General features: G+C 43.2%; 1 protein-coding gene across 2 annotated transcripts in view; it reads left to right on the top strand.

Annotated features, from left to right (window-relative positions):
- The window catches only part of LOC126525097 (tumor protein p63-regulated gene 1-like protein), a 45,244-nt gene that overhangs the window by 2,693 nt on the left and 15,671 nt on the right, over positions 1-26,880 (top strand). Inside the window, exons 2-6 of one of the 2 annotated variants that reach the window (XM_050173157.3) lie at positions 3,802-3,932; positions 6,186-6,277; positions 9,939-10,115; positions 15,322-15,516; positions 21,747-21,810. In XM_050173157.3, coding sequence (XP_050029114.2) covers positions 3,802-3,932; positions 6,186-6,277; positions 9,939-10,115; positions 15,322-15,516; positions 21,747-21,810 — 659 coding nt within the window. The remainder of the gene's footprint in view (positions 1-3,801; positions 3,933-6,185; positions 6,278-9,938; positions 10,116-15,321; positions 15,517-21,746; positions 21,811-26,880) is intronic. The other variant, XM_050173158.3, reaches the window with a different exon arrangement.

Genomic DNA, 26,880 nt, shown 5'->3' with positions numbered 1-26,880 from the left:
ACAGCCTAAATAAACTAGGTACATCTAGCCTCACAGATGTTTATAAGTGTGCTAGAGCTAGCTTTGCTGGTATACACGAGCACAGAATTACTCGCATCTCTTGAAACGATGAAGTGCCTCTGTGTTCAAATTTCATTGTTAAGCTTAGGTGGCGCCCGCATCGCACCTCACTAGTAATGACTCCCTCGGAGCAATAGAAATTAACTGGATGTAGAATCAGAAGGAGAAATAAATACATGCAATAATTACTGTGTGTTGCACCATTGCTTGTTTATGCTGTCATCATGTTCTTATTATTCTTATTACACACTGTCCGCTTTCATAATAGTAGTGTCATGAAGTTCTGTATGCACAACAGGTTTTGCATAATCTGTGAGGTTGTGGTGTTGTACTGTGGCAACTGTACTGTGACAACTGTGGCGCACTGCCCCCATAATCTCTGAGGCAATGCTTTCAGCATGCTTTGACATTGCTGAAAAGGAGAATGCATTTTGCATGAGCTTAAGTTCAAAGTAAATGGCTGAGTTTATTCTACTGAAATTAGGCTTAAGAAAGGGGTGCAGTCCAGAACCAACCCCGAAGCAACCATTGGTATGAGCTTATAATGGAAGTGATAGGGCACAGAGGGCCCTTAAGCAACAAGGGACGTCATGGCTGCCACTTTTTGAATGCTGCCATTCACACATACTCAGTCATGCACAAGTATGTGAACCTGTCTTTGTCTTATCATAAGAAGCCAGCAAGCACTGACACCAGGACAACATAGCGGAAATTATTCGTGCTTAATAAATGAAATAAAGAAACGATAAATTAATGGAAATGAAAGTGGATGATAAAACGACTTGCCACAGGTGGGGAACGATCCCCACCTGGGGTGCGTTGCCTTCACCCAAAAAGATCAAGTTCTCGTGATGCCTGCAGCAAAAGGGATGCTCCACATCTGCTGCCAAGGTTTGTGAGTGGTGGCGCTGGCTAACACTCCCAGGGTTCTACTAGGAAACATAAATACCCAAGAAAGTGGATGGCAAAACGGCGCCGCAGTAGCTCAATTGGTAGAGCATCGCACACAAAATGCAAAGGTTGTGGGATTGTTTCCCACCTGCGGCAAGTTGCTTTTTCATCCACTTTCATTTCCACTAATTTATCGTTTCTCTATTTGATTTATTAAGCACAAGTAATCTCCCCTATGTTGTCCTTGGTGTCAGTGTTGGTTCGCTTCTTATGACATGACTAATAAAAACCGGGCCCCTCGGTTAACCCCCTTTCTTCTCGTTAATTTCTTTGTCTTATGTCTTACATAGACATAAGACACACTTTGCCCATTATGACATGGCCATGTTCTTAATCATTGTACCAGCAACATATCCCGCTGGGTGGCCGTGAGAGAAAAACAAGCCCTCTCAGCTGTGTCGGCCGTTTCATGGCCCTTGGGTGCAATTATGTATTATTAGATGTGCAAAAATACATTGCAAGTAACCAAATGTTGGGCTTCGTTGCTGAACCCTCTAAGGACGGCAAAAAAATTAAAAATAATTGCTTGCCGTGACGATGAAATTTCTTTTTAGAGCAAATGATTTTGATGATTATATAAACAGTACCATGCAAAAAGTTTCTACAAGAAAGACGAACTTCACTTGGAAACAAAAAAGTTTTTTTTACTGTAACAAAGGTGAGCTTCACTTCACACAAGTTAGTGTATGCTGCCAACATCAGGTGCAAATATTTCTGTTGACCAAAGTAAGTCTGTGCTAAAAATTTGTCAGAAAAGTTAACTTTACAAAGAAAAACATGTGTACACTATAATGAAGGTGGGCTTTACTGTACACAAATGAGTCTATGCTCCCAAGGTCACTCTTCAACAGTTCCTTGTGCCATATGATTTTACTTACAATTAGCAAGAAGTAAAGCACGCCATCCAGAAGAAGTGAGGGGCAATACGTGTCTGTATCGTTTATAATGATACAGACACATACTTAAAAACACTAGTGTGTTTGGTTTAGTGTTGGCATGAGGAGTGTTAAAGTGGGAAAAAGTGCAAGTGTGTGAAGTGTCAGAAGCTGATGACGCGATAAATGTATGTGTGTGTATGTGTGTATATATATATATATATATGTTACACACACATATGAATGAGAGCAAGGGACACAGAGGTGCGCGATTTTTGTTAATTACGACCACATAACACCAAGGATATAGATTTACACATATATAAATAGTGCAACTGATGATGGTCTGTTCTGGACCACTGTCAGTTGCACTTGGCTCCTCGAAGAGGCAGGATGTGTGTCGAGTGAGCTCACAAACAACGCTTTACAATTTGGTGAACATGGTTCAAACCATGTATCCAGGACAACAACAAGGTGCGACATAATGCCTAACACATTTCTCTCTCATTTACCACTTAATTGCCACTGCATCATTTTTTCTTCCTCACTTGCATTTGCAGTGCACAGTACAATTGAAATGTGGAAGATAATGTGGAAAAGCTAATGTAGGAGATTAGAGTGATGCTTGCATCACTCATGTTGTTCTGATCTACCTTTGTCATAATTTTTCAGACAGCATAAACATTTAATTTTCTGCATCTCCTTGCGGCATAGCTACTGCATTCATTGCATTGGAAAGAGGGCATAGATTTTCTAGAGAAGTTCCAAATAGTATCATCGAAGCATCGTTTGAGTTATGCTTTGCTAAGCTTTGGAAAAATAGCAGTATGTATAAATCCAGCAGTTCACATTTGTTAAAAACAATATCTTTTCTGGGCCTTAAAAAGCTTTGTCTCTATATTGCAGGCATCAGGCAGTAACACAAGAAAACACTGAGCAAATATGAAAGGCCCACCTGCTATTCTTTGTTTGTTTTGATCTGTAATGTGAACACAAGCATATTAGCTGGAAAGCAGGCACGAAAGTTCCAAGACAGGCATGTTGTCCATTGGCTTCATGTGGTCATACAAAAATTGCTTGTTTGTTCGAGCCTCTGCCATTTTCTACACTACAGTGATGGAGATAAATTCACTTGCTGTTTGTCAAATCACGCCCCTTGGTTCTCTTTGCTTTTCTCGCTCACGGTTTAGCGAGGTCGTTGACTTTGGCAGACTTGGTGGTGTGACGTAGCATACGAGAGTTTATTCGCCAGTTGCTTGCAGCTAAGGTTGCTTAGTAGGTGACACCTGTGCTTGAACAGGTGTCCCCCATCCACCGCCTTGGCTACGAGCAGCACTGGCTAACGTTTCCAGGGCGAGATTTTGTGTGTGTACACAAAATACTCAAGAAAGTGGATGAGAGGATGGCTCAGTGGTAGAAGACTGCATGCATAATGTGGAAGACATGAGTTTGGCTCCCACCTGGCATCAAGTTGTCTTTACGTGAACGTTGATTTTTCCTTTTTCACATTGCTTCTGCACTACTCACAATAATACTGATAGTTGGGCGAGTTGGTAGTTATTCCTTGTTAAACTGTGACTTGCAGAAAAGATGAAGTACACAGGCAAGGCAGTGCCTGTTTGTTAACTTACCTGAGTCCTCTGTCTTTTGTGAATGCTGCAGTTTAACAATGAAGGTCAATTACAACCACACCTAATTTACCTGCATGTGTTTCTTGGTTTCATTGTCCTTGGCTTCACTGTGGTTGTGGCTGACAAAAATCAAGCGCCTCTGTTCTTTAGTAGGAACACAGGAAATGAGCATTGGAAGTCAGTGCCTATGTGTTTCACTACCCTACATCCCCATATCGTCCTTGTGCTGTTGGACTGTTTCTGTAATTGCTGTCTGAAATTCTCTTCTTCAACTCTTTGATCAGACGCAGGTAGTTTGGATGGGAATTCCGGGAGCACTGCCGAAAATGCATCCACTGCGTCAACGTCAAGCATTGTGCGGCAGTTCTCTCGGGAGCTGTCAGAGGAGGAGACAAAGGAGTACTTCTCAGTACGGGTGAGTGGAGTCGCGTCAGTTGTTAGCTATATCAGTTGTCAGCGTCAATTATGTTGAGGGACATGGTCTCCTCCAAGTCTGTCAAGAGGAAATGCTTGGCAGAGTCTGGTTGAAAGCGCAGATAAGTGCACAGCTGGGAACAGCTGTAGCTGACAAGAGCTTGTCACTAGGCTCGGTATCATTTGTGTAAAATGTCATGCTTAAATAAAATGCAGACACAAGAAAACAAACTATTAGGTGCATTTCTGTTTCCACACTTACTAGTGGGTTTGAGAGAGTCCTAATTTGAAGCAATACAGTTTGGGTAACTAGATGCTTTGAAGATTGTCCATTTCAAACATAAATGAAAATTCACTGAAACAGCCATTGGAGTTGGCACACTGAAATTTGGAGGGCATGTCAATCAAGGGCGCTTGAGGGGCAAAGATAAATGTGTGTGGTGGGGTAACGAGGCGCATTGCGTGAAATTACCGGCTTTATAAGTTTTACGGTGTGCTGTGCAAGTTCAGTGCACCATTTCATAAGATTTTGGCATATCACAATGAAACTTGGTAGAAATGAGTCCATGTCTTTGGGAGGAGCAATTTGAAGAAACTCAATGTTGTAGGTGCTTTGAGGACACTATAGAAATTTTTCAAAGTATTGGTACTTGTGCTTTTGTGAGCTGTAGTCGGTGGGACTAGAATGTCTTCTGTTTGCAAACCACTAGGCATACTATTAAAATGAAATGTTGTAGGGATAAAATGCACTTCTGGTGGAATGTGCTTGAGAAATTTCAAAGATTTGGGTAGGTTGGTGTGCCATGTGAAATTTCTAAGTAACCATTTTAGCACGTTAAGCATTCCTTGAAGGAGTAAACTAAGTTTATGAATTGATGCTGCATGTTGACAGCTTTTCATTTTTTGCAGCGTGAAACTTTGAATAGATATGCAGGAGACCCATTGCAGTTAGAATCAACCTCTGTAAACATGTCTTTATGTTGAGAAGTGTTGCTGTATGAAATGCCACCAGGACTAGCACAGCTATGGCTAAATGGGACATGCAGAGCTCATGAGGAGAGAGTGCGAGGATTTCGAAAAAGTTTTGCAATGACCAGATGCGCATCATTGGCAGGAAACCATTCCAAAGCTATAAGTAGCATGGCAGACCTGATATCCTCCTTGTCTCAGAGGGTTTGGTTTTATTGGAATTCGTGTTGGCACTTGTGCAGTTACACAAACCTGCTGCATTTTCTGCATGGTTGTGGAGGGCTAAAAGACACATACTGATCTGTAATGAAATCACACGTCATGTTTGCAAGCAATAAAATGTAAGCAGTGTTTGTTTCTACCTCCCTGCGTTTCATTTTAGCATGTTGGCACCTCCACTGCTTCAGTCACATTGTGTTAGGTGCTGTTTTCATTCAACACAAAGAAACACAATTTATTTATCAGCTCAATTATTTTAAGAGTTTAATGTAAGGTAGACAAGGTTCTGCTCTGTTTAAGTTCTCATGATGTCTCTCTTACTGAGCGCAGGTTTGTCTTCTAAAGAACCATCGTTTTCGCCTGCCTTCCTGTTCGTCTTTCTATGCCCATCATCATACTTCCACGACAATACGAGCTATGTTCGATTCACATGTGATTTACGGCACCAGTGCCAGAAATGCTCAGGCTTTGCTGGTGTATTGCATGTGCTTGGGGACCAAGTATCAAGGTGCAGGCTGTGTTCTCTGCTTGACCAAATTTCTGAATGACTGGGTGCATGCACTCGCTTTTCCAGCTAAGCGGTAGCTTGTCGCGCTTTCAGTACATTTCTAAAACACTTCCATGGCAGTGCGCCGTGAACAACATTGCTTTCTTGGTCCGACAGTGCAATTCGTAATCTTAACAAATCCAACAGGAGGTGGGAAACACGTCGCTATAGTAGTGCCCAGAGTGAATTTGGATGTGCCTGAGGCCCTTCTTGTTATGTTGAAAGATTATTATCATTGTGTTGAAACATGAGTTGGGAAGCACTTCTCTGTCCTCCATGAGTGCCTTTTCACCCCGGCTAGCATCGCCTGCATTATGCTGCAGTTGAGGGCTGCGGTGCAGTGCACGGTAAACTGGTGCATGTTGCGCAACGAACCACATGCATTGTGCAGCCCTTTTAGCTGCAGCTTTGCTGCAACTAAACCTACCTATCGTGTTGCTCTAATATTTTTTTTCTTTTGGTACGTTGGACAATCGTTGAGGGTTTTAAAATTCTTGCTTCCCTCTGGAATTCATGCAGGAAGGTGCTGTGGAGAAAGCGGCAGAGCAGTGCAGTCCGGTGCTTATGAAACACCTCGACGGTGAACTCAGGGGTGTCTGGCTGCTGACAGAGTGAGTTGCAACATTTACTGACATGCTGATTGGTTGATGAGCGCAGAAAAACAGTGTTACCGGATGGCGCTAAGCAAGCAGCACACAGAGGCTGTGTTCTGTCTCTGCATGCTTGATTCTTTTCCTGTAATCGAATAATGCAGTTCTATTGCCTTTATTGTTGAAAATGGCTTTAGTATGCTCGCTTCGGCATGGGTTACTAGTGGGTCACAGCAGTTATTCCCTCTGTGCAGCTGTGCAGGGCTTTCGGCAGTATGCAAATGACATCTTTGCTAGAAATGAGTGGAGAAGAAAAATTCTTGTTGCTTCTGATCTGGCGCATCGTGGTGCCATCTCTCTACACTTTGAGGGAATACCCTGTGGGTCACCATCTAAGTCTTGAGAAACTCTCCGGTGGGCCACTATGCACCACATCAATATGACCAGTGACCCACCAGTGACCCAGTGGTTCATCACGCACAGGAATCTAGGTTTCATAAGGGGCTGCTGCAGTGAACGTGTTACCCTTTACCTGAGAGGCTTTCCCATAGATTCTTTCAATGGGGCTTAACTCAAACAAAGAAGCAAGAATGTGAAACTTATAGTACTTCTGGCTCTAGAAGCTTTAGACATGCATTGCTCTTTGAAGCCATGTATCACTTAGAAATTTTCCACTATCTGTAATGAGTAGTGAGGTTTCCCGCTTAATGAAGTAACACTAATTGTAAAGATCAAGTCAAGTATGAAGTAATACATTAGTGTTCCTAGAGGGCTGATGCATTGCTTTTACGAGGAACATAGTTTTCAGAACCTGGAAAATGGCATAAATGTGGAACAGGTTTCTAGTGGCCAATGTAAAAATGCAGTAGTGGCATCCACTGATGTGTAATTGGTCCTTTATGAATTGATATAGTTGGTAGTCAACTGTAAGTAATGAAAGCATTGTTTATGTTGCATTTTAGAAAGGAAGCAAATGTGTTTAGGCCAGCTATATGTGATTTTTCTGCATAAGGCGTAACAGATGATACTACACCTTTACAATAGTACTTCGTTGATGCCTTGATAATTGATGACGATGATCCCTAATAGCATTTTCTTTGCATTGAGGTACTGACACATAGTCACCTAGCACCGAGCTAACTAGGTTTTAAGTCTATATTGCAATCTATCATTCTACCCATCCCTACTTTGTCCTTTAAAGTTGCCTATGCCTATGATGATTCCATTCCAATCTCTTCCCAGCTTTTTTTTGTTCCGAAACTCCAATTGTCTCTTGCTGACTTTCTACTAGAGTGTGGCACCCTCCCTGGGAGACCTCCGATTCTCAGTGGGTAGTAGTGTCCGGCAGAGCACAGTCACCGCAGTTGTTAAGATTGTCATATAAGATATACTGGTCAGCACAAGTGATGAGAATTTCTAAAGGAACTGTGCGTCCCTTTCATCCACAATTTGCTCTGCAACTCTTGCGAACTCTCATCATGAAATTAATATTGCAAGGTCTCTTGTAGAGCCATCTATCGGTCTAGATTGATATTGTGTTTATCTTTCGTATCCTTTAAGCTAGATTGACACTAATAACCAAATTCCAGGGACAAGTGTGACATGGCTCAGTGCTGCCAATTGAAACCACATGCAAAGATGCCATGGAGAAGTTGATAGGGGCAGGAGTTAGTCATCTCAGCCTCATCAAGCTCGTCTGCAGGCTTAATAAGTGACCCAACCCTTGGTATGAGTGCAGATACAGCTCAGACGTTTAGTCATGTACTGCAGTATGGTTGGGCCAAGCAATGAGTGTTCATTTTGTAGCCATACAAGCAAAATGTATTGATCGAGCAGTATGTGCAAGTTGCATGTTTATATACAAATGGGACACTGCAAAATGATGTGTGGAAGTGGAAGTGGTTTAAAAAGACGTTAAAGAGCGATGTTGAATCATTGTGGACTGTAGCCAGTGACATGTAAAGAATGCAGCGACAAATGCCCCCTGAAAGGGAACATCTATTCATGCGCCGGCAAACTACTCTTTCCTGGCCTCCCTCTTCGTCCTTATACTACTTTGTGTCTATGTCCTCATCATCGCTTTGCTCGTGCACCATCTTGTAGTTCTCACCCTGCTGTGGAAGCTTTTTGTTCATCTCCGTGAGGTTGATATACCCACATTTCTCTGTAAAGGGGCCAGCTATTTGGCTTAACGACAGTGCTTTGCACTGTCGTTAAGCCAAATTTGAAGGCGTAATTTGCCAGCTAGTTTCTCGTTACCTTCTAGAGAACCCGATCCTCTCCCCATCTTCACGTGTTCAAGATCCTTTCTCCCCTCATTCATGGTCACCCATTCCCCTCCTCTTTTCGGGTTGCTGTGTTGCATTGTGGCTCTGTCAATAGTTAGGGATTTGTGCACGTAGTACTGGCGAACCAGAACTTGGCTGCACTTTATGGCAGCCTTTTGCAGGGCAGCTGAAGCTGAACATTATCAGATTCGCCGAAGAGGCAGGGAACAGAGCCGCTGGCTGAAGGTATGACATGGTCACGTCATGCATATGCGAATGGAAACTGTTTGTATAGAGATTTGAGCGTTGTTGTAGGCAGTTATTTCCACATGGTGTTCTTAGTTCTTTCTAGGTTATTGTAAGGAGGGGGTGCTGGTTATATGTGGAGGTGGGTTATGCACGTAAAGGTACGGTAATTTGGACCAGATTTTAGGCAGACCTCTCCCGTAATCCCTTTCAAGCAACCCATTGCTGCCATGAGCTGTCTTCACAACCACAGTTTGCAATTTGGCTGCGTTGATCACCTGCTCACCTATATATACACCACCTCCTTCAACTTACTGATCTTTATCATGTATGACAAATCAGTAATTCAGTTTTAACAGATTTAATCCTATTCCTAGCAGTTTTCAGGTTCTATGTGTTGAAATCATGTATTTCGGAAATTGCATGCTTTTGTTTTCACCAGATTCTGAATTATGTCTTCTTAGCATGTTGGAAGATCCACAAAAACATTTGGTTGATTCTAGTGAATCTTTAGAAGAATGTTTCGAGGAAAGGAAATGCCAGTGTTGACTTGTGCAACATGTCTTTTAGATTATAAACCTTACAGTAACAAGGCTCTTCCTTGACCTTTTGTGACAGATTATCACCATCTGTGTTCTGCAGGACACATATTATATCCTAAAGCATGTGGTATTTTTCAAAAGGTATCATAAGTGCTATAGCCTCGAGGTGAACAATTTCCAGAGGCTTCTGTTTGTAGCCGCAAGCCTGCCTTGTGTAAAGCCGGCAGCCTGTGGAAAAAAAATCCGGAAAAAAAAAATTGTGGGCCGTGCACAAGTAAATACCATAGTTGCTGTTTTTCAGACTCAATGAAATCAATACTCCTGCTGCTTTGAAAATGCCACTTTGATATGTAGTTGATCTTTTTACCGATTGAAAATTTTTGCAGTAGACTGGCAAGAACACTTCGTGGATTAGTATGCTGGATTTATAATGCTGTTTTATTAAGATTTATGCAAGAAAATAAATGTCGAAATTTTTAGTGATGGGCACCTTTTGTCTGTGTGGAAAATGATGTCAGCACTGTTGCACTTTGCAGCTTGTCTGTAGTTGAACAGTCCGGCTGTAGGGCTGGTTGCCTGTAACTGGTTGATCTGGAGCAGCATTCTTACTGCGGAACAAACCTGCAGGATTGACCACTGGGACACGGAGAAAGAGCGGCTCCTGTTCCTGACCGACTACAGCCTGATCGTGCTCAAGTATGACTTCATCACCCTCAAGCTGCTCGAGTACCGGCGGCTGCACCTCAAGACGTTTGACGTGGTGCAAGTGGGCCTGCTCACCTACCCAAACAAGTCGTTCATGCCGTGAGTGTCTTGTGCACAATTTTTCCCAGCGGAATCATCGTCCCTATGCAGTGTAACACCACAGGGTATGAGAGATCCTGTGATATGCCAACTGAGGTGGAACTGTTTACTCAATTGCGAAATATATATATAGATACATACATACATATATATATACAGGGTGTACCAGTTAACTTGGACCAAGATTTTAAAGATACCCAAGAGCTCTACAGAAATTGTACTGGCTGCATAGTAGCCGTAGTTGTACATACTTACGGCCTGTATTTTTTTCATCACGAAGTATTACTTAATTACTTTTAATTAGTGAACATTTTAAGTATTGCTTGAATCGCAAACATATCAATTACAAAGTTGTAGGCCACCTCAAGTAACCTCCGAATCAAGCATTTCTTTAGTGTTCAGCTTTGCCTCGTTGGTTTTTCCGAGAAAAAACAAAAGCATGCGAAACAGCCAAAATACGAAATAGATACGCGCTTGCGCGCCGCTACTCAAGCGCCCCCAAGCGAATAGCCACAGATACACGGCTTTACTAGCGGCGGCAGCTCGATACAGGGCTTTATGCTATGTGATGGTTGCGGCTTCAAGAGAACATGCCGCTGACGCATCGATAAGCGTAGTGGAGCCTTGTATGATGTGGCGATAAGAGAATGCAGCCAAATATCTTTCAATGGTTGCTTGTAGCCGCTTGAGTAGGGCATGCGAGTGCGCATATAATTCGTATTTGGCGTATTTCGTGGGCTTTTGTTTTTTCTTGGAAAAAACAACCAGGACCACTTCAGCACGAAATAAATGCTTGATTCGGAGGTTATTTAATGTGCCCTACAACATTGTAATTAATATGTCTGCGATTCAAGCAATAATTAAGAAGTTCACTAATTAAAAGTAATTAATTAATACTTCGTGATGAAAGAAATACTGGCCATAAGTACATACGACTACGGCTACTATGCAGTCAGTACGATTTCTCTGGAGCTCTTGGGTATGTTTAAAAGCTTGGTCCAAGTTAGATGGGACACCCTGCATATACAGTCTACGCTCGTTACAATGGACCCGCACACAACAGACTTTCGAATATAATGGACCATATCAGCCTTAGTTTGTTCTACCTATTTTATTAATGCAATGAATTTCGCTTTTAACGGACTGCGCTACAATGGACTATCGGCTACAGCGGAGGAAGTTAGCAGGAATTTTTTTCAAAATCGGGCGCATAAAATGGACTTTTACCATGTCGACACGGGCTGGCAGCTGACTTGAGAGGGTCAGCCGACGATTGCGGCTCAATAATGTGCACGCGAGGAAAGGAGGAAAGCGGAGGAGAAGCGCGCCGTCTTTCGCGTGTGACGCGCGGGGGCGAGTTGAGGGAAAGAAAGGGGGGGATTCTACTCCGGTAGCTGCTGTTAACGGCGCGGCTGCACGGGCGGCGTATCTTGAAAGCCATCTGCGATGTGCACAAAGTGCATCCAGTGCCGGTAGCTTCATATGTGTGGTGCTTCCAAAGTTTAGTTCATGTTGAAGCTGGAAACAGCGCGAAGTTCAATTCGCTCGCTGCTGCTACCACGCTTATCTGCCGAATTTGCCATCGTAATCGATGCTTTGCCTTTCGGGTGGAACTGCGACTTTTTTTTTTTTTTTGTTTCTTAGTTTCTGCATTCGCGACTCACTATTTGCAGTAAAGTTGTAGATATCGCGATGAAAGTTTCGGAAGGGAGGTATCTTGGATATTACGGACTTCGTATAAAATGGACGTTTTTTTTGTCGGATAATCAGGGTCTGTTGTAACAAGAGTCGTCTATATATTGTGGGAATTTATAAGCTATTCTTTGTCATCTGTACATGATCATCATCATGTGGGGTTCTTATGGGGTTCTTCTTTATCATCGCTTGTGGGGCTGGCTCTCGAGTGTGATCCGTGCTGTGGGCGTGGTCGGTTCGCCGCATCTTTGACACAGAATAAACGTCGTGATAACTGCTGCGTCACAATATATACACATAGTCTCCTTGCTGTCTGCTCTTTAGCCTATATCTTATTCTCATTTTCTATCCGTTAATCCCATTTTCTCTAGTCCCTCTGTTGACCACCATTGTTCAGGTGTCGAACATAACACTAGAGAGATGCACTGCAGTCGGCAAGAATTTCCCCAATTCCTCCTTTGCACTATTTCGTATAGTAAAATACTTAAATACTTTTACTACTACATTACTACTCGTATACAACTTATACTACTAGATATAGAGAGAAAGTTTAATGATACTGGAAGGGTTAGCCTTGCAACAGGCTTGGCATTCTGCATCAAGCAAAATGGTGAGGGTTGAGAGAAAGGGAGTTAGAGAAAAACAAAGCACATACACATGCGTGCAATATGTCCACCAACATAACAGTTATTTTACAGAATCTTATTGGGGCTGTATCCCACAGGAATGTTACTACACTCGAACTCGTTATAACGAAATGGGGTGTAATGAAATAATGGATATAACAAAGTAAATGAAATTCCTCTTGAAATCCCCGTAGAAATCCATGTGTTAAAACCTGATTTTAAGGAAGTCAAATTAGGTGACCAGTGGATATAATGAACTAGATTTGTCTCCGAAAATATATCCGACCGTTGCACGCCAAGTACATCGTTTTCGGCAGCATTCGGAACTTGTTCACCCCGGCAATTCATAACTCTCGTGTCCCCGCGTCAAATACGTCACTGAGCAACACTGGTCTTTCTCACCGCCATGCATAGCTGTGCACTTGCAGACAAGCCGCAGTTCACTATCGTACTTCTCCACTACCTTTCTTTCTTGTGCGTGTCTGGCTGCACGACTTCATGTGGAGGTGCGAAACATTAGCGCATTCACTTCTTCGCGACGCGTCGAACAAGCAGGCTCAACTGGCAGCGGCTTCTGAAATGTCCCCGGTGCAAATTTGAGGGTCACACTCAAGCCTGCGCGAGTCGCTTCTTGCTGAGCACCTACGCGCGGCGATGTGTTACAATAGTGCATTCACTTCCCTATTTCAGTAAGGCACGCCGCGCAGGCACCCGCAGCTGGGCTGGCCTCGGAGACCACCCCGGCGCAATTTCGGAAGTCACGCTCAGGCCAGGCTTCATTTTCTTTCCCTGTGTTTGTCCTTTTGTACGCACAACTCTTCCTAACGTAGGCGATACATTCACTTCTCCCCCTCTCGCTGTGATGCACCGCTTGCAGGCAGTTGGGCGTGGCCTACAAAATTGCATTGGCATCGGTGCGATCTCGGAGGCCATGAGCTGGCCAAGCCAAGCCAACGAAATTCGCTTAGCTCCTCGATGACACAGAGGAGTGCTGTGTTGTGTGCCACGTGCTGCTCGACCACGACGAGCCAAGTGGAAAGCTGACGCAAAAGACCATCACAATAGAACAGAAGGGAACTATCTATAAAGGCTGTCACATCAGGTTCTAAGAAGTCGCGTGACATGCCGAAGATTATTTTGTTGTTTTATGACAATTTCATCGCACGCGTGGCCGTGTGGCTCTGCGGGCCACAAGGCCATCTTCTTTTCAGTACATGTTTACAATTGTGCACCCCGTAGGACATGCATTGCAGTAAATGGCAACAATGGTTATAACGAAATAACGGTTATGATGAAGTAATTTCGCCTGCCCCTTCAACATCGTTATACCGAGGTTCGAGTGCATAAGTGCTTTACGAGGGCACAGTTCAGATCTATGGTCCAGGAGCATGCTGCAGCTGAAGTTGCATGTCGTGTCGCATCTTTACTGCTGCTATACTTGTAATGCCATTACTACCACTACTACTAGTAGTGTATGGCCCTGGGATCAGTCTTGACTGCTTGAGATATTTTAATGGGCACTTGAGGCTCACTGCATGAGAGCTTTGTTGTTTGGCTCCCTTTGGATTGCAGAAAGGCTGGATGGGAATCGAACTCATGACCTTGCACTCAGATGTGGAATCCCGTAACCACTGAGAGTCTTTGGCATCAGACGGTGAGAAATCAGTCTCAGAAGTTCCTGTGTAATCCTGAAGAAAGGGGAACAATGTAAAGCCTTTGGATCTTTTTTGTTTGCTTGTATTTCTTTTAGAAGAATAACACATCATAAGCACATTAAGCTTGCGTTCTCACAAGAATCATGTAGGGAAAGGAATGCTGACTAAAATAACTAAGTAGAGCCGTATTAGTAGTTTCTGTTTGTCAATTTTATTGTGATCAAATGCTTGGCCAAAACGAGAGAGGTTGCGAAGCTGTCTTGGCAGTTTTTTCACCAGTCCCTTGTGAGGGCCATAATAGATTTTAGCATTGGGGACGAAGGACCTGTACTCGTTTGTTAAGGGGCAGCTTCAGCTGTATTGTATTTTTTTTTTTCTCTTTATGTCTTTCGAGAAACTTTTGCTGCATGTACTGCTCTCTGTGCCGCTAACTTATGCCAGGTAACGCACCTCTCTAACATTTGGTTCCTGTACAAATGAATTTTAAAAGTAGTACCCGCTTGTACACATTGCGGACTTGAATGCACTGACTTCTATGGGCAGCGCCTTGGTGCGGGACAGTTTTTTTGGAAAGCAAGTGCACTCTAAGACTGCAATTCTTATAGATGTACTGTAATGGTCAAAGGTGGGTATTTCTGCGATGCAGAAAGACTGGAGTGGAACTATATTATACTCCATTCCATACATAGCAGTCAGTGCTCTGGAAGCTGTAGAGACTTCTTGCGGTGGCTTTGTTCATACTTAGATATAGTTCGATATTTTTTTACCGCAATTGTGCACAACTGTTTTTTTATAGGCTCAGTATTGAATTAAACAAGTTTCAATCATTAGAAACAAACACACTGTGGCATACAGCTGCTAATGCGTTGTTTTAGATCATTTTTACTTTTGCTGTTTGTTTGGGTTCTTTTTATTTGCAACCCATCGCGAGAAGCCTCACGGGCATGCTCGTGCGTGCGAACGCTGTTGGCGTGCAGCGAAGCATGCACGGGGCACACGGAGTTATACATTTGCTTGACCGAACTTCTTGCGTAGCTTCCACAGCGTTGACTGTTATGTATGGAACAGAGTATAGTTGTGATGACGTCCCTTGTGTTGAGAAGCTTTTGTGGAACAACAAGTTCTTGGGATTGGCCGTTCGTGGCACACTTTTTCTTGCTTGCTGTCGGAAACGCTGCGACGTTGGTCGCTTGTTACCCAAGTGACCTGCATGTTCCGGTCGTCGCGTAGGAAGCTCAGTTCCGTGATGGACACGGTGCGCAATCGGCTGGTGTCCCCGAGGCGTCGGGGTGGCAGTGGCTTGCCCCATGCTGCTGCGCCCCCTGGCCAAGACGTGCTCGCGGGCTGTGGCGATTTCGAGGCGGAGGAGGCCACGCCACTCTTTCCTGCTGCCTCTGCTCTCTCCTCCTCTTCTTCTCCTAACAGGTCTTTTACTTCTCCTTCTCTCACTTCCCTTTCTCTCACCACTATGTGTGTCTGTGCCATTGTGCCGAAATAGATTTGGGGAAGTCTCAACAGCTTTCAGCAGATGTGCTCTCATTCTGGGGCATGAGTGGGTGAAATCACACCCATGTATACTGAATTTGCAAAAAAAAAGAAGTGTTCGTGAGGTTGATGTAGTGAGTAATTCGATCTAGATGTATCGTGAAATTCGACTGCTAGAAACTCTTCACTTTATTTTCTGTGATTTTTTTTTACACAAACTGCAGCCACTGGAAACGAAAGTGTGCACATTACTTAGCCCTAAATTGACCCGTTTCATTCTGTGGGCACTGTACATAATGATCTTGCAGATAAATTTGTGGGTATTTACTCAGTCTTCACTGCATAGTTATCACAAAAGGTACAAGCGATACAGATGTTGAACTTCTGTTTATTAATGGTTGCTTTCAACCGGTGTGAGAAAGAAACCATTTTCTCCCTGTACTCTTTCTTTTCTTCCTTTCACCTCATTTTGCTTTCACTTAAGCCTTTCCTTTTCTTCTATTGTGCAGTGTCTGTCGGTGGCTCATGCTACCTTTTTCTGAACTTGTGCATGTATGGTGAGGCCTCAGTTTGAAAACAGTAGCAGCACAGAAATCATGGCCAGTGCAGATGGAACGATTGGCAGGTCACGTTAGCCCGACACTGGGCATCATCGGCTGAGTATAATTGGACTTACAATGGCCCCATTTTTTGGCACTTCATTAAAAGGCTTGTATATTTGGTCGGAAACTTTGTTCTCTTGTGTCCTTATAAAGCTACAGTCTGTTTCATTTGGAACCAAGTTTTTTATTACTCAGAAACACTACAAAAAAGAAATATAAGAGATGGTAATAAATTGAATGGCTTAATGCTGACCTGCAACCAAAAGTTAACTGCGCTCTGTGCACTGAATAATTACTGCAGAAATAGAGGGGCAACATTAACATATACAAAGTTTATTGCTGTCATATTGGGAAAAAAATAAATTATAGAGGGCTAGAGCAGAATCTCAGTGCAACCCTTAACAGCAGTAGCTCTGTACCTGCTTGGCTTCTGTGATGACTTGTTTCTATGGCTGATTCTTAAGGGGAAGCTTTAGCTCGGGTGCTCCTATCTAAATACATGTAAAATGAGAATTCGTTTTTCTCGGCAACCACTGCACCAAATTTGACGAGATTTGTTGCATTTAAAAGGAAACCTTAAAATCTAGTGACTGTTGGTTTCGAATATTCGATTTAGCTCATCAATCTTTTATTGAAAATTGATGAAAATCGAAAATTTTTAGAAAACAAAGATATCAAGATTAAAACTCTGTAACTCGGCAATGAAAAATGATATCACAATTCTGTGAATTGCAGCTAATAGTACATCTAAAGCGGAAAACATTGATATGCCACACATGAATCTCAAAAGATCTAGTAATATGGAAATACAGCGTTTGCAGAACCCTTATACACGACATAACAATTTCACGTAAGATACAAAATGGCACATTCAATTTGTCTGCTTTTAATGATCTAATGGGTGCCATTTACAGAACCGCAATATCTGTTCTTGACGCAGAGCTATTAATTTGTGAACTTCGTGCTTCTAGTATTTTCGAACTTGCAAGTTTTTGAAAATCTTTTTAACAAAATTCAGGCCCTAAACCGAAATTCTGCTTCCAACAGTCACTAGAATTGAACTTTCTCTCTCAAATGCAACAAATTTCATTAAAATCGGTCGAGGGATTATCTCAGAACAACGTTTTTGTGTTTTACATGTATTTAAATAGGTCACATTGGGGGTGGGCCTGAGCTAAAGCTTCCTCCTAAGACTGTTCACTGTGATCACCTTGTCATCATGGCAACCTCATGCATAGACTAGCTTCACGGTGAAACGGCTTCTGCTATTGATGGTGGCACCAAGCATTTGCTCTGGTAGTGCTTTGCAATTAATTTCCATAAATTACCTTTTAGCAGTGGATGACTGTGGTATAGATGGTATGCCGTTGTAGTTATCTGTTATGTAATGGCTTTGTTTACAAGATGGACTCGAATGTTTGCATCGCTTAAAGTTGTCTTGAGGCCCAGTTGCTTTGGAAAGCAGCCAGGGGGTGCCCATTTATGATGTCCTTTACTACAAAGGTACTCCTTACGACATTGAACATAACACCCAGGTTTGTTTTAATAGTGATATATGCATTGGGCTAGAAGGAAAATGCTTGCATTGGTGTGATGTCCACATCACACTCTGCAATCTGCTCCAACAATGGCTCTTTGAGATGTATGAAAAGCATTTTGAGCAGAGCATCAAGAGGAAGAGAGAATAAACATACCTGTGTGTTCTGTGTTGGCATCCTGGTGTTGCTCAAACAGGTCAGGAAGTGATACGCCAGAACTGCATCTTTATAATGTGCAGCCCTACTTCATGGCAGTGTGACCAAGTTTCAAGCTTGTGTCAGGTTTCTGCATGGCCTCAGATTGTATCATTCGACTACAGCAGCAGAGTTTCATTTCACAATCTCAATAACCAGTCTTTTAGCTTACTGTGCTGTCACCACTTCTCCTCAGACAAGGGAAGCACACTGCACATGAGCTTGTGTGAATGAAAAATCTAAGTTTGTTCTACTGAAATCGACTTTGGGCATCAGAAGGTGTGCAGGTCCAAGAGCTGGCGCCAAAAAGAACAGTTAATCTCAGCTTACCAGGGCAGGGATACTGCAAGGCAGCTGGTGCCGGAAGTGCGTTGGTGACGTGGCTGCCATTATGTAGACATCACCTGTTCTTTGTCACTACTGTTACTTCATTGCAACTGTTGAAGAAATATCTAGGCAGCCCTAACACAGCTAATTGAAGCAACTATGGAAGTTGTGTAAGGCAGCCAGTTGTGCGGTGGAACTCATGGATTGGCATATGTTCATGTTGTGAGCTGAAAGAACCTATAACAGCTACTGCTATAAAAACACTATCAGTTGCAGTGCTGAAGTCACCCCAAGGGTTACCTAGGTTACCAATGCCACTGGTCAAAGTTTGTCACAGTAAACTGCTGCTTGAGCGTTCTTCATATGCTCTATTTGATGGCACTAAGATTGAAGGGGGCCTAGTAAGATTTATGCAGGGCAGACACAGGAAAAATCTTGCTGTACCTCATTTTGTTTTAGCATTGGTGTATTATGCATTGAAATATTTATAACAAGCTAGTCAAGCTCCCTCTCTTGAAGTGACACTCAAGAGCAAAATAACTGGAGCTGTAGTAGCAAAGTGCCCTTGTACAATACCAAAAATACCACTCTTACTGTGACTGAGGTCCTTGGTAGTGCATGAAAGACACAAACGTGACAGACATGTAGCAGCACTGCTGCCTTGAAGTTCCTGCTCTGCCTTGAAGATCCTGTACCAGCTTGCCGTGGCATCATAGGTTTTGATGGCCTCAGATCGGGCCTAGTTAAATATTCATTGGTATAGACGGACAACATTGTATTCTAAACGATGTAAAGACTGATCATAGCAACTTCCAAGAATTTTTGCTGAACCGGAAAGGCCCAAATATGAAAAACCAATTTTTTGAAATTTATGATGTCAGACTGATGTACGGGCAAATCGGTTTTGATGCGAAATTGAAAAAAAATGAGACTTTGAGCTTCATTTTCTAGTCTTGCCACGAAATCAACCAGAATAGAGTTCTGAAAGAAATTTTTTGTCACTTTAAAGGTATTTAGTGTTTCTTTTTCTCTAAATTCCCATTCAAGTGTTGGTGCAAATGCAATGCAATACTTTTGATGCGAGCTTCACGCGAACCGGAAAATAAAATGTATCATCCAAAAATCGTATTATCGAAAGGGAGCGCCAAAATGTGTGAAAATAAGTCTACTCGCTCACAAACTCAATGGCAAAGGTTCGTGTGGCGTCAAGTGATACTGCTCCGCATAACGTGTTATGTGGAATACCACTGCTCAACGCCACGCGAACCGCAACCAACGCACTTTTATTCACCTACATTGAAATAGCTGATCGGATTGCGCTGAACTTTCTTATTTTTAATGTCTGTAATAAACTTTTCTGGAAGTGAAGAATAATACTAGCTCTCCCGTAATCGAGAGTAGATGTAAGCATGAAATGGCTGCCGGCAAAACAGCTTGGTTGGAGATGATACTAGCCACAATCTTAAAATGGGTGTGGTGCATGTTTGCAACAGCACACCACACCGCACCACACCATACTGCACACTGGTCCATATAGACAGAATAGTTTCCTGTCATGCATAGAGCCTCAGCCTCATTGCAAGTCCTGTCTTGGTCAAACAGCCATCCGCGGTGCGCTGGCAAAAGAGAGCAGGCAGCTCTGTTTCAGCGCCAAAAGATGACAATCAAGTGTATAGTGGCCTGTATCTGCCTTTTGAAGGTCACTACAGTCGATCCCAGATATATCGAACCCAGATATATCGAATTATTGCCTATATTGAACAGTTGAAAAATCCCCTTGGCAACCCCATGCAAAAGTATAGCGCTATTGTTCGCGTATATAGAACTTCCGTGCACCGGCATATCGATGTATCGAACTCCGTGCTGAGCTGCGCCCGGCAATTGCGCTTCTCCCACCATACCCCACCCCTGCAAGGGCGCTTCTCCCATCGCATCCCACCCCCGCAAGTGCGCTTCTCCTCACGAAGATCTCGCGATGTTCCCGCGATCTCACGCGCGCCGCCCCGCACTCTGAGAAACGGGCGTGTGGGTAAAAGGCACGTGACGAGGAGCACTTGGAGTGCGATTGGGTGTGAAAGGGAAGTGAAAGGGAGAAACCACGCTGACCGCAGGCGCCCGTTTCCTGTGTTTTGGTTGGTTGACACCGCTGGCGCAGCGAGACGAACGAGGTTAGTGCAGCTTGGGCTTGTGGTAGTGCGGAGACGCGAAGCGGTGCGTCTTTCGATTCACTTTGTTCCTTTTATTCACGAGGCCAATGCGAAGGCTTGAGACTCGTGTGGTGCAGCGCATTTTTCTTTCCTCTTTTGGCACGCGTTCCGGAGCCATGGCTCCAAAAAAAACGCAAGAATTTGGATTTTTCAACAAAGGCAGACATCATTCAATGGGTGGAGGCTGGCGAGAAAAAGTCGTCGGTCGCCGCGGCGTTCGGAATTCCGCGCAACACCCTGAGTACGGTCCTCAAGAACAAAGCCGATGTTAAGCTGAAGGCAGTGCAGTCCAGTTGCTCTGGAGTGTGTCGTGTGCGCATCCCAACCTTTGTTGTTATAGATGCTTTTGACGTGTGCATCTTATATTTCGTATTATCAATATATCGAACTATTTCGCAATCCCCTTCAAGTTAGATATATTTGGGATCGACTGTATTGGAAATGACAAATAAAGCTTCAGCATACTAGAAGTCGCAGCTTGATTGATATCGTAAACAAACATTTGGAAGGACTCAGAAGCAATATTTTTATAACTTGTTTGGGAAGTAAGTAGCATATGGAATGAGATCTTGACTTGTTGCCCGGAGGATCTCATTTTGTTCTCGCAACTTGCCTGGATGCTCTCGTTTGAGTACCCAAATAACGACTCTGGCTTTTGCTTCAGGTTCACTTGAAGGTCGCCGACAACGAGCGCTAAAAGCATTTCATACTTAAAAAAGCCGCACCGTTTCATCACTCAACTGAGCAGTGGTACACTGCCAATCGGTATGGCCACACCACCGCAGCGGTGTTTGACCACCGGCTGTGCGTTGTGTTCGTTCTTCCTCCAGTGTGGCTGGGACTCAACATGTTGTTCGTCAGTCATTGGAATGATATTTAAGCTAGTACACTGCAATCTAAAGCTATGATTTTTAGAAATACCAGTAAAAGCTCACTTCTGCAGTTTTTCTTCTATTTCAGGTGAAAACATGATCGCAGTAACCGTATGAAAATACATTGCTCCTATGGGACGTTGACCAGGAAAAGGAGGAAAAAAACGTATTATCCCGAAAAACGTATTAAGCTGAATTGTATCAACTATATTCTACTGTAGTGAGATACACCAGTTCCAGCTACTACGAGGCAAGACAAGTGAACATTGCGACTTTTCTTTCTTCCCACAGTTGGTTTTCTCTTTTGCTGCTTTCAGTAGTGCAGTGCATAGGGTGAAGTTATTAACATGTCAGCATTCACTGGCTAGTTTGCATTTGCCAGTTCACCAAAGGCAGTCGCGAAAGCTTTGCCCTTGCTTTGCCTTGCAGTCCTCGCAACCAGGAAGGAGTCCGTTGCATGTGGGACCAGGGCACCCAGCTGCCTGTCCTTAAGGTACGTGTCTATTTATCGCTTTCTGTTGCAGTGCTGGAAAAAGCTGACAGCAAACTAGCTTTGGGATGAGCTCCTGTTTCCCACTGCAAACACCAGTGCTTTCAGCAACTTTTTCAGGCACAGAACTTTGCACGTGCGAGAAATCTAGACACTTATTGTCGAAATGGTGAAAGAGAAATTGGCAAGGCTGGTTGGTCTCATACTAGGAAAATGAGCAGTGCTAATGGACAAGGACAAGTAGATAATGTGATAGTGCTGCACTTATTATGTGAATATTGTCGTGCATTGTCCTGCTTCCTATGCCCTTGTTCTTTTGACACTACTTAGTTTCTGTGTAAGAGAGGCTTGCGGGAATGATGTTGGATTGAAAATAATAGATGCATTTGACAAAACTGGGGTAGGTTTGAGGCTGTCAACTGGCAGAACGACTATGCTGAAATGGTTCTATGTGCATTGCTTGCAACCTTACAATACACCTTTTATGTTTTCTCAACCAGAAGAAGGTTTTAAGAGTTTTGTGCAGCAACAGTGGTCTCTATGACATTTGTCTATGACAGTGGTCTCTATGATGACGATGGTGCAAAGATGACGGATGTTGAGAGTCTAGTGACGAAGTTAGAATGACAGTAATGGAACAACCGCAACTGCATCACAACAGTGATATGACAACGAATACATGAGGACCAATATATGATGACAACACAACTACGACGATGGCACGACCACAGTATGAGGACAATGGGATGTCAATGATGGTTGGACGACAACTGTGATGACTTGATGGAAACTGATGGACGACGATGGCATGATGAGAATTGGATGGTGAATCTGGTGTGATGAAAGTGGAAGGACCCCGATGGCATCATGATGGCGTTATGGCAATGAGTGGATATACAGTAGAACCTTGTTGATATGAACCTGTTACGTACAATTTCCTGGCGCCAATGTTCATGATCGAGAACTGAGAAAATGACCCAATACTACAGATATGCTTGTTTTTTACCACTTCATATGTTCCTGGAAAACACAATTTTTTGTCACCAACGTTCAGTGCACCGCCAAATTGTGACTGTATGATATGCTTTCCGCTGGCGGCATTGCAAGCATCATGTTTCGGTGTCACCCACTCGCTCGATTTCATTTCCTGTCGCCGTCTTAAAGCACTATGCAATAGGAAAATGACAACGTGCATCTGTGGTCGCTTGGGCCCCGCCGACTCAACGCGCATTGGCATTTCATGCGGCAACAATTCCTGCCGAGTGGGCACATCACAACCTCCCATCAAAATGCCGTGCTCGAAGAAGCTGCTGACTCGCGTCAAAATTGAGGAGCACAAGGCTTTCTGAAGCCACAAAAACGAGAACATGCATCTTGGGCCACAAAGGTCCTATACGCATCGGCGTCTCGTGCTGCTACAATTTGCACACCTCGCATTATATGTCAACCACAGTAGAACCTGTGAATTTTCTTGTGACTCCGGATCTTACGTTTTTCCAGTTAGTATGTTTTTTCTCACATTTATTTCCATAACAAGGTTTTGCCGTATAATGACAGTATGGTGACAATGGTGAGATAATGATAGCATGGTGCGACTCGAATGATGAAGCTGAAATGATGATCAGGCAAGGACCACTATAACATCACGACTTTGAGCACATATCTAGTGACCCAAGCTATTAGACAACTTGGGAGACTAGGTTGGAGCAAAAGGTGTGACAATGACGGCATGACCAGAGTGAGATAGTGAGGCTAGAGTGACGACAGTGGAATCACGACAATGGCGTCAGACTGATGGTACAAAAAAAAAACGCTTGACAAGTGTATGACAAGAATGGCATGACAATAATGGGCGGACGAGAGTCGGGTGACAGATGGATTGACGATGATACAATGACCACAAGGGCATCATGGCCAGGAGCACGTACCTTTAGTCGCAGATTATTATTATTATTATTATTATTATTATTATTATTATTCATGTTTCTTCACATGCGTCTTTCCAGTTTCACATGGGAATTCTCAAAAACTGTCTGAGCAATTACTGCTTTACGTCCTTTCTAAACACCAGTGGTCAGTCCATAATTTTATTTATTGTGGTATATAGTGTGACTGCTGTATCATTAAATAAAACTTTAAAAGATAAAAGCACCGAAAATGAGAACATTTCTAGTGGTAATGAAAGGGGTAATGATGGCGTCTGTCTCAGTGTAGCATAGGAGACAGTTCGAGTGTGCCAAAAACATCTATTTCCAGCCTGCCGTAGGAAGATTTTCAAGCAATAACCGTAGCTCACAATTTCTGATTACAGTATATACGTGATTCCAAAGTGCACATTTAAAAAAAAAGAAAATTGGGCTGAAGATTGCCTGCACGATGCTAATGGATAAAAAACCAAACTGCCTTCGCGGTGTTTGTATGTTTTACTGCACATTGGTGTATTCTGGCAAATTTGACTTTAAGAATCCGGCCCCCTTGGTGCAATACATATTAGATCCTTCCCCAATTTTCTTGCTAAAGTTTAGATATTTAGATTTCTACTTTGTTTGGAAGCTTCAATGTAACCTGTACGTTACTTCTGTGCTTGGGAACATAGAGTGTGCATGTGCGTTTGATTCAGGGGCGTATTAGGATAGGGTAAGTACTATCAAATGAATCAGAATTGTGTTTTGGCACTTTTTCTGCACCTTGTTTATTTCAATCCGCCAGATAATTCGATCAATTTTTTCGGTCCCATAAGGGTCAAAATAATGAAAGTTGATGTATTTATGTTTGATTCTATTCACGCAGCAAAGCTTCTTTGCTTTCCTAAGGCATCCCACTTTGCACCAGGGGATCCAGCGTTTTTTGATGAGCACCACCAGTTGTTCCAAAAATACTCTGTGGTACTTTGTCTCTTATCCATGCTTGGAGTTCGATAAGGTACTGTACAAATGTTGCTTTGAGACAAGACATCTGGCTTGTTGGGTTTCCCGAAACCGATCTGCCGGCCATGTTGCGCGAGTGCCACGAACCACACTTCTTTGTTTTCGCTGCCTTCTTATGCTGTTCAAGTTCGGCCTGATAAAGGAAAGCACTAAAATATCTTCGTGGAATTGTAACCAACCGTGGCTATTACCTATTGTGAGGAAACAACGGCCATGCTCAGATGCACAAGAAGCTCTGTGATGGAATACTCCCGCAAGCGAACAACTTCCTAGGGAGTGCGAGCGCTCACATTGGTGGGCGGCCTTGTATAAATGTTGCAGCATCATGAAAATACAGTAAAACCTCATTAAACTGTACCCGCTTAAACAGTAGTTTCATTTTAAAAGTAGTAAAGCCAAATCCCTGACTCGGTGGCCATTGAACATAATGTGTTTTGTATCCGCATAAGCCATACCAGCTTATTGCATACGTATCGGTTAACTCGTAGTGTTTCCGCTTTTCATCGCGCAATCACGGCGGTGCGTCATCCCTATCGGGCAGCCCGTCAGAACAACAAGCCTCAGAGATCAGAACAATGGCTCCAAGTGCCATGTGCATTTACGTGTGAAGCCAAATCAACATCATTTCGGCGTCGGGCAAGCAAAGACTTGCGTCATGCCGAAGCTCTGAAAAAAAGCACCGGGGGGCTCATCGTAGAAGAAAAAATAGACATTGTTCGTGCTATTGAACGTGGCACGAAGAAGTCGGCACTGGCACATGACAGGCTTCTACTGTTGACTACGGTGTGTGGCATTTGGAATGCGAAGAATTTGCTCGGCAGCACTGCTGCAACCACGAAAAGATATCGGCTACGAGATTTGGCTTTTTGCGATCGTTGCCTTTGTTGTTGCCAGACTGTTACCTAATGACAGTGATGAGGATGACACGGAAAGTGACAGCACTAGTGATTCAGGCCCAACGGAAGTAGAACCTGCATGTCATGTCAGTGTCATGAATGCAATCGTCTCGACGAGAACAGCACCCCACAATGAAAAAGACGCACCGCGACTTCAGCAGCGCTGCCGCGCCCGCATACAGAGATTATGCAACGCCAACAAGGAGTCTGCCTTGCGAGTGTTTGCCGGGAAGAGGGGGCTGTGTGAAAAAGTGGCTTGCAGCTTCAGCAAGTTTGAGGCCGCTGTCATCGCTGCTAGGCCACCACGGCATCAAATGAAAACGAAAATAGCAGACATTTAGTGAATAAATACTGCATGTTTTTGCCCTTTCATCGCACCCTCTCTGAGTTCCATTTCTGACAGGTAAGTGGGCGATCTCATGCTACTTCGGTTAAGCAGTACTACCGTTTAGTATATACTTTTTCCATGCGCCGACCAACTATAGTTTAATGAGCTTTCACTGTATGAGGCTTCGTGACAGGGTCTGCAGAGTGCGGCAAAAAGTATTTTCACCCATCGTCAATGCTTTACAGTTTTAATGAGGCAGGTTATAAGTTTTAGTGATTTAGCAGAAAGAAATTAAATTTGCAACACAATGTATAACACCACATTAGGTTGACACTGGGTAGAGAATCGCCCTCACCGATACTGTGTTGGACAGTACCAGTCCTACTGTGCACAACAGTTCATTAGACTATCACTCTCACTGCCTTGCACTTTTGGTAAAACTGAGGCAATATATATATATATATACATATATATATATATATATCTTTTTTTGCTAATTGTGAGTATGAAAATAGGTGTTTCTTGGCTAAATTGGATTAGAATGACATCATATTTCTACCTTGAAATAAAGAAACGAATCCAAATTTGTAGATGTGTATGGATATTCGAAGTATCCAATACAAATCAAACAGATCTTGCTATTCGATACGTATTTGATTCGAGAGTTCACTATTTGAAATTGTCGAGTATTTGTTTCGTTTGAATACTACACCAGGAAAAATAAATGTCTTGGCAGTCTTCAGCGAAAACGACTGATAGAAGTAGGGTCACTTACGAATGGTGCTGCTGCAGGTTTTTGTGCAGACACATCAGTTCCTGGCCAAACAAATTAAGGAAATCACTTATGTAATATGGTTTGCAGTTGTTATATAAGCATGTCCCGCTTTAAGCAGCCTACAGATTTGCTGTCTCGATTTAGGCA

This window comes from Dermacentor andersoni, chromosome 3 (genome assembly GCF_023375885.2).
Source record: "Dermacentor andersoni chromosome 3, qqDerAnde1_hic_scaffold, whole genome shotgun sequence".
NCBI lineage: Eukaryota > Metazoa > Arthropoda > Arachnida > Ixodida > Ixodidae > Dermacentor > Dermacentor andersoni.
Note: the sequence above shows the minus strand (reverse complement) of the source record. Positions and strands in the feature narration are given on the sequence as shown.